At 39.9% G+C, this 8,299-nt stretch overlaps 1 protein-coding gene across 4 annotated transcripts; it reads right to left on the reverse strand.

Moving 5' to 3' along the window:
• Nucleotides 1-50: 50 nt before the first annotated feature.
• Nucleotides 51-6,595, reverse strand: psme3ip1 (proteasome activator subunit 3 interacting protein 1). 4 transcript variants are annotated; one of them, XM_049724449.1, is made up of 8 exons: nucleotides 6,442-6,595; nucleotides 5,189-5,322; nucleotides 5,002-5,100; nucleotides 3,687-3,809; nucleotides 2,483-2,621; nucleotides 1,862-1,938; nucleotides 1,529-1,735; nucleotides 51-431 (listed from the first exon to the last, which is right to left on the reverse strand). In XM_049724449.1, exons 2-8 carry the CDS (start codon nucleotides 5,310-5,312, stop codon nucleotides 427-429), a joined length of 774 nt encoding a protein of 257 aa, XP_049580406.1. In that variant the 5' UTR covers nucleotides 5,313-5,322; nucleotides 6,442-6,595; the 3' UTR covers nucleotides 51-426. The 4 variants fall into 4 exon arrangements, with proteins under 4 accessions (XP_049580406.1, XP_049580403.1, XP_049580405.1 ...); XM_049724446.1 differs by having other exon boundaries at nucleotides 51-1,735; XM_049724448.2 differs by having other exon boundaries at nucleotides 51-1,735; nucleotides 6,390-6,469.
• Nucleotides 6,596-8,299: the final 1,704 nt, after the last annotated feature.

Here is an 8,299-nt window from a genome sequence, read left to right on the forward strand (position 1 = left end):
ACAATGTACCCTATCGGTAGGATACATTAAAATTAACACACACAAAGCGATTAAAACAGGAAGCTTTTTATTTCTCTTTGGAGTCAGGGCACATGACACATGAGCATCTCTCCTAAATTATGTGACACACACATTCATTCCATTATTTTCCAACATAATTCCGACTGCATGGGGCCCAGAGAGGAGTGTGTCCTTCCGAATCTCACCCGTCTGTTGCTGGTTGCTACAAAGGTATGTGTTATGTGATATGCGAAACAATCGACGCAAGTCTTTTCCTTCCTCCACAGCTGTCAATCGCTTTTCCCACAGCCAAAAGCACAGCTTGTCATCACTGTGGCTTGGGTTGGGTTGGGTTGGGAGAGGTATGTGGGAGAGGGGATCGGGACGTCGTCGGAGTAGGCGGTACGGGATTGCTTGCTTGCTTGGCTAAACTGTATGAAACGTGATTGAGGGAGAAGCATCACGTTTGAGTGCAACAATAGCAAAAATAGAAGCAGCTACACAAATTGAGTCAAATCAAAATGGTTAGTTTTCAACGTTAGGCCTTATTAGGATTATTTTGCACAGTTTTTTTTTTTTTTATCCCTTTAGAAGAAACACTGAAAGGGGTTGTTGCAGACAGTTCTCACGAGAATTTAGTGGGAATTGATGATGTAAAGGAGCAAAATAAGAAGGAAACCATCCTTTTTAAATTATCTCGAGAGGAAAATCCACACCAGGGTTATTTTTAATAGGTGTATGTCTTTCTAAATGTCTGTTTACACAGCATAGGAGAGTTCCATGGAGGAGTTGTGCCATAACAGAAGTATACATGCCTTGGGTCACCATATCTAATGTCATGTTTTACTTCTTCAGACAGCAAAAGAGTTGAGAGTAGGACATTTTCCAGACTAAGTCGCTCTAGAGTATAAGTCACCCTGGCATACAAGTTGCAACAGAAGACGAATCACTAAGAAGGAAAAACACAAGTCGCACTACACTGCACGTCTCCTTTTGGTGGGAAATAATCTGGCAAAAACCGAGACTAAGAAAAGTAGAGCTCTCCGACTGTTGAATTACTGCACAAGTTGGAAGGACTGCGAATAAGTAGACGTGCTACTAGAACAAAATTAAAGTGAGTAATTTAGAAGAACTCCAAGGGTTCATTCTGTATAGTTAGAAGACAGAAGAGAATGAATCAGTTGGTCACTTTAAAGTGGTCCACTTCATTTTGCCTCAATTGCTTAAGATACAATTAATCAATACTTCCACATCAACAATATTCATGACGATTTAATTGATCACTCATTATCAAGCCCAATCTTTACAACAACGTTACTGTTAGTTATCAGCAAAGGATTCATTGTGATTCACTACTAACTTCTTGTGAGAACATTAAATTACTAGAACACGTTAAAGACAGGTGTTTGGTTTAAATAGGTGCATGTTTAAGATTATCCCACAAGTTAAGAGTATGTGTGTGTGAGACAGACTTATCTATTGGCTCTGCTGTGCCTCGGGTACGGCAACATGATTGCATCTACGCTACCTTCGCTGTCCGAGCTGCTGTCAGAGTCGCTGCTGCCGGAATAATCGCAGAGGCCCGGAAGGACGCCGATGCAGACCGCTGCCGAGGGCAGGTGAAGCAGAGCTGGACTGGAATTAAGGGTGGGTGAAGGGTTTTTGGGCGTAAGGCCTGTGACAGTTTGTTGATTTTCAGCACCCCCTGATCTTCGTCCGCCTCCTCCCTCCTGTTCTAAACACAACAAGTTACTGTCAAGACTGAGAGAACCCAACAAGGAACTCGGACACCAAGTAGGAGGTTGAAGTTTCCAGCACAAAGTGGTTGTGAACAGTTCTAGGCCTCATGATTGATGCCCACCTGTGTGTCTGTCTCCATTTCCCGTTGCTGCACTTTCCACCCTCTGTTTCTTACTGCTGTCTGATGACTGGGACGAACTGGTTGAGGGAAGACAAAAGAGAGGCAAAAGAGAGAAAGCAGCTGTGTTCCATGTTCAATGATCGGTTTGTCCTCTGCCCCCCATAAAAAATGTGCTACCAAGCTCATGTACTAATACTCTGATTTATTTTGTTATGAATATCGTTGGAGGGCTAGTTAGCTCACAGTTCAGAGGCGCACGGTTCAATTCCGGCCTGCGTGGGTTTTCTACCGCATTCCAAAATCATGCATGGTAGGCTGATTGACCGCTTCAAGTTGTCCATAGGTGTGATTGTGAATGTAAAGGCTTGTCTATATGTGTGCCTTGCGATTGGCTGGCGACCTGTTCAAGATGTCCCTCGCCTACTGCCCAGAACGGCTGTGAGGAGAAGCGGTTCAGAAAATAGATGTTCTTATAGACATTCAAAGTCACAACTTCACTAGAATTTAGGTTTGTAAAATAAGCTGAACAAGGTGCTTTCAAGTCAAGGTTTTGTCTTGTATTGTGTTGCACCCAGATGACAGATACCAATAGTGGTAGGAAGCATTTGTGTCTGTCCATACTTGCGTCTCTTGACAGCACCAGCCAGTAAATGGGCCTGAGACAAATGGCTGGTCCTTTGCTCCACCACTGTTTGTTTAGAAGTTGCTTTCTTCTCAGGCTCTGGGCGGCTGTCAGTGGAGACTTGCTTTGCTACAGCACTGTGACGGTATAGAGTTAAGGTCAATGAACCTTTGTCACACCTCAAGTAAGATTCCACTTTCTGATATTGTACCATGTGGCAGCTATCAGAGCCTTCCAGTGTTACGCTCCCAAAAAAATGGCACAGTTCTGAGCAGCTAAGAACAGTACTGGGAGGTGACACAGATTAGATGGCTAAAACAGGAAAAGGTGGGAATAGCTCAAGGGATTCACACTTGGGTCTACAACATGAATTCATTCAGTCATACACAATTGGGTACAGTATTAGGTCAATGAGGTTTGTACGAATCCTTGTGAGCTCCTCAAAGCAACAGGACAGATTGAAAATGCAACCGTAGTTACCACATGACGATGCAGTTTCCAGGACAACCTACTTTGTTGCCAATTACAGACAAACCTCTCTGTCGCACTGGTTTTCTGCTAAGAACAGGGAAGAAAATATAAAGCGCTCAGAGGGAAACTTTTAAGCCACGGGGAATGGTGAACATGCAGGATGGTCATACAGCTGCAGGACACTATTTGATGGAAGAAAGTCTTTATGGGTGTTAATATTTCTGTTCTGTTGCCATGATCTCATATTTAACGGCATAGTTCTTTCATTAAATTACAAGAAATGGCAACTATTGTGTTTGACTTGCAGCATTGCAAATGAACAAAAGAAGATCTCTTTATGCTCCAATGGAGGAAATAAACAAAAATGTGGGTCAAGATGACCTAGCTGAAAAAAATGCTCACACTCAAGTCTCAGCTTAGCCTTGTATTACTCTTATGCAACAAATTTGGGGTAAAGTAACTACAATGGTTTAATAAGTTAAGCTTTAACAACATTTTTGTGTTAAGAATAAGGGATGGGCAAGTATGAAAACAAAGTATCGTTCGGGATCTGTGGCAATAACAGCCTTACTTCAGAGTCGCGACGATACCAGAATTGGCCAACTTCCACACAGAAGAGCAGACAAATTTGAAAAAAAGCCATCTGAGTTGGACAACGGGTAAAGGGGCTAAAATAAGACTACCGAGTTAGCCATAGTGATTAACTAAAAGGTTGACATGATCAAAAGGATATTCTGTATTCCAACAGTTCCTGTTTCTCTTCATCCCTGCGTTGCTTCTCCACTAGGCTCTGTTGCCGGGAAACCTCGTCCAGGAAGCTGGTCTCATCATCGTCCAATCCCCTCACCATGTTCTCTGTCACCATGGAAACAAAGCTGCTCTTAGCACATTGCAGCACAATCATGGCATTTTGTAGAGGGGAGAAAAAAAAAAAAGCAGTATTACAGTCCGTTCAAAAATACTCTTTGGTGACCTTCATGAAGGAAAAACCAGTAAAAGAGAACATAAGCTTGACAACATTCAACTACAATTCAACACATTCACAATATTGAGCCATGTTTGCTCTAGGGAAACAGGGAATAATATTTAAAGTGCTACTATAAGAACAAACTAAAGTTTTTGAGACGAATGGTTGACTGTTAGTGCTTTTTACTGTTTACTGTTATGAGGGTAGCATATAATGAAATTTGTTGATAAGATCAATGGACTTATTCAAAACCAAACTAATCTTTATTATTATTATTATTCACCCCCCCCCCCCACCCCCACCCCTCCCTCCATCCATTTTCAGCAGTCATTGGGCAGTAGGTTGAACTGGTTATGGGCAATTTGGAGTGCCCAATCAGTATACCACGCGTGATTTTGAAATGTGGGAGGAAACGCAGCATTATTATTATCTTCTCTGCAAAAACTAAATCGACTCCAAAAGCAATATTCCCTAGTGGGGATTCCGTGAACCCCAAAAGCTAGTATGAAGGCAAGCACATGCACATCTGCTGACGTGCAATGCTAACATAGCTACAATAAAGAGATAACAAATACAAAAATGAAGAACAGTCTGCATATTGAAAGGCTGTCAGCAATGACTCATTGACCATTCATTGACTGCACTAAGACACAGTTAGTTTTAGTTTAGTATGACAGTTGTGACATCATATCCCAGTTCATCTGTGATTCAAATTCTAAATGGCAGCAAAATTCGCTGCTGACACTAAGCCAAACTAAGGTGTTCAGTCGCGTTCAGCTAAGCACCATATGTGCAGTACGTCTGAGTTGAGTTGAAAGCAATTGTTAACATTGTTACTGATAGTCAAACAACAAATCCACAAATTTACTCCTTTAAAAGCTAAAAAGGAATTTCACATTGACAACCATCCCAAGCATGTTCAAATCAACTAAAAAGCCTCACGGGGAACAAAAATCCTAATTCAATAATAGATTCATTCTACAAAAGAAAACTTTATAGGCTTATTACAGTGGAACAGTCACAGAGCAAATCCAAACGTACAAAAAACAGACAATTTAAAAACAACACGCCAATACCCACTGAATTTGAATTGCTCCTCAAATTCCTCTTGCTTTTTGTCTCTCTGGTCCCGCAGACGCTCAAAGAGAGAACGCCCGTCATACTCTACCTCGGGGGCCTCTGTAGAAGAAGAAAGAAAATTATATCTGCAGATGTATTTCGAATTGATACATGGGAGTTTGTTGAGGATTCTTGTGGGTGATCTTACTCTCAGGGTCATCAGGCTTCCTAACTTTCTCCCACTCTTCCTGTCTTTTTTTCCTCCTCTCGTCAAGCTCTGCTTCCGAAACAAACTTCCTAGTGAGATCAACACCTGTCCCTCCTCCTTCCATTGCAGCTCACCTACAGAGGAAGATCACACACACACAACACTGAGCTTCTGCTGTGGCCTTGGACACATGCAACGTGGGATACAACATGGCAGACACGTGCATCAATGACAGTTGCTCACATAGACGTTCATGTTAACCATTGGTAAGCTTTCTTGTTGGACGCCTTCAAAAGACGCTTCTTTCTGACAAGACAGCCACCCAGATCGACATGTGCAATGTACAGCACATGGTCTGAGCACAGATAGCCTTAGGTCAACTTCTTCAACCTGGGCAGCAATGCTCGCAGTTCATACGCATGCGTCTGTTATTTAAAGGCAAGTTCTGGATACGGCACCGGTGAAGGATATCAAATATTGTAAATGGTTAAAAAAAAAAAAAAAAAAAAAGCTAATAAATGTGCACGTCTTCTACAATCAAATGCAAAAGTAAACTCAGGTCACTTTTGTTCCAACTGTGGTAACTGAGCGTGCATTTTAGTGATATGTGATGGTAACTGAGCGTGCATTTTAGTGATGTGTGATAAAGTACTTTTTTTAGCCGCTGCGTCAAAAGTTCATGACCTCGAAACCCCCCCGTATGAGCCTCCACTCCCATCGAGTTAAACTGTGCAATTTACAGCTTTGGCTCCCCCCAGTGGACATCAATTGGGAGCACACGTTCCACATTAAACCAAATGGATGAGTTAATTTGCAAAAACGAGTAAAGAAAAACATTCAGAAACAATACCCGAAATTTAAATTAGGCAAGCGGGATTTTTACTGACATATTTGATTTTGTTTCGATGACTTTTGATGCCTTAGTGCTGAAAAAACAGCTTAGCTGATATAAAACATTATTAGTTTTTTACAAAAGCAAAGGTAAAGATCGCCGTCTGAAACCACATCCAAGCGATCTAAAACAAATCAGGCACATGCATGCAAGTCAACTTAAAGTCTTTGATTACAAGCTGTAAACGTGCAGCAAAATAGCTTGTTAGCTTCTTTAGCATTCAGCCAAGGTGTCGTAGCTATATGACGAAATTCAAGCGTGTCATGCAACCCTTGTATGTGCAACGTAAACCGAACATTTATTTTATACCTGTCATTGAGTAGATCAAACTATTAGATTATTTCCGAGCCACTAAACTTACCAAACAAAGCTATCGATGGTTGTAGATGACGTTGGTGTGTTACTGTAAAATTCGCTCGTTGCAAACTTCAACGTCTGACTTTAGTTCCTCGGTTATTGTCGTGAATGAAAACTATCGCTGGAATTAAATTAAAAGAAAACAATGTTTTAATTATATCTTGTCATGGGACAACACCCATTGTTGCATTTTGAGTTACTTTGCAGTAACAATACATTTATTTTGCTACTTTGCTATTTTTTTCCCTTTGTCTTGTTGCTTTGCTTTTATGGCTTTTAACTTTTGCACTTATTGGCTTTATTTGTGACCTCGTTGTGTGGCAGCCTTATAAGAGCCTATTGAGTTGCGCTCATGCCATCTGTGTGTCTTTTATATACCCGCTCTGTGGTATGAATACTGCTCGGCCTGAATTTCCACACCCCCGGGATCAATAAATGTTCAATCAATCAATCAAGCAAGCTCTACAGTGACTACTTAACATTGTCTCAAAGTGTAATTTCTTCAGTGTTTTCCCATGACAAGATATAATTAAAACATTGCAGAAATGAGAGGTGTGTACTCACTTTTGTGAGATACTGTATTTGCACTATAGTTCACTTTACTGAGCTCTTCTATTTGATTGTATTTCTGATCAATGATTTATGAGCAAGTATTCAATTTTGAATTCAAGCGTTTTTAAAACATGAATGTTGTTTGACAATGTCGGTTACAGAGGTATTGAAGAATTTTAACTTGATCTCTTATCTTATAGGTATGACATGTCACACAACAGCTCTGCAGTTTCCATCTGATTGCATAAAAAAATACTATGTCTATTTTCTCATTTGGTGAATTACATTTCACACAACAGCTCTGCTGTTTCTACCTGATTGCATAAAAAAATACTAACTATGTCTATGTTCTCATATGGTCAATATACATTTTATACTGGTCAAGGCAGATATTTGACGGCAAAATTGATGCATTTATATTTAGGATGATTTAATTAACATTGACTACACTCAAAGTCCCTTTAAAAAATTGAGAGAGGGAGGGAATAAATCAGTTGGCAATTTTCCATGGGAAGTTATGGGTATTGATGGAATGGGGTCGAAATACAAAAAGTCCTGCCTAGCTACAACAACAGATCCGCTAAAACCTCATTGAATAAAGTACATAAGCAGACAAGTATATTCACATCAAGCATTAATCAAAACATAAGATATAATCAAGTACAGAACATTCTTAGACACCTTGAGCAGTGTCCGTGATTTAGAATAACATCAAGCATGCAATAAAATAGTTCCTTAAGGGTCGTTATGCTATTCAGGCAATATATCAGCAAACATTTGTTATTTCAAAGTGCACAGAAATACATATCAGATCATGAAGTTATAAAAACCTATGTCATTACCATATATAAAAATGTCTAGTTATGTCTTCTTTATTGATTTGGTGTGCAGGTATAATTATATGCTTAAAATGTTTCTTTTATTGATTTAATGTGTGAATATACTTGTCTGCTTATGTACTTTATTCAATGAGGTTTGAGCATATCTGTTTTTGTAGCTAGGCAAGACTTTTTGTATTTCGACCCCATTCCTTCAGTATTAACGAGCATACAGTAGACGCAAATCTGCAGAAATAGATGTAAATAATATATACAGTTAGGCTGTAAAGGATCTTAAAGGTTAACGGTTTTTGCTCAGCACTTAGTGCTTCTTAGTCCAAAATATTCAATTAGAATTATAGATTAAATAACCATATGCAGACATTCTTGATCTTGTTTTCTTAACATCACAAAAACATGTTATTTGAATAGGAGTGTATAGACTTCATTTCCGCTGTTCTCCGCCCTTCCCCCTCTTTTTTATTCAGGAAA

This window comes from Syngnathus scovelli, chromosome 6 (genome assembly GCF_024217435.2).
Source record: "Syngnathus scovelli strain Florida chromosome 6, RoL_Ssco_1.2, whole genome shotgun sequence".
Taxonomy (NCBI): Eukaryota; Metazoa; Chordata; class Actinopteri; order Syngnathiformes; family Syngnathidae; genus Syngnathus; species Syngnathus scovelli.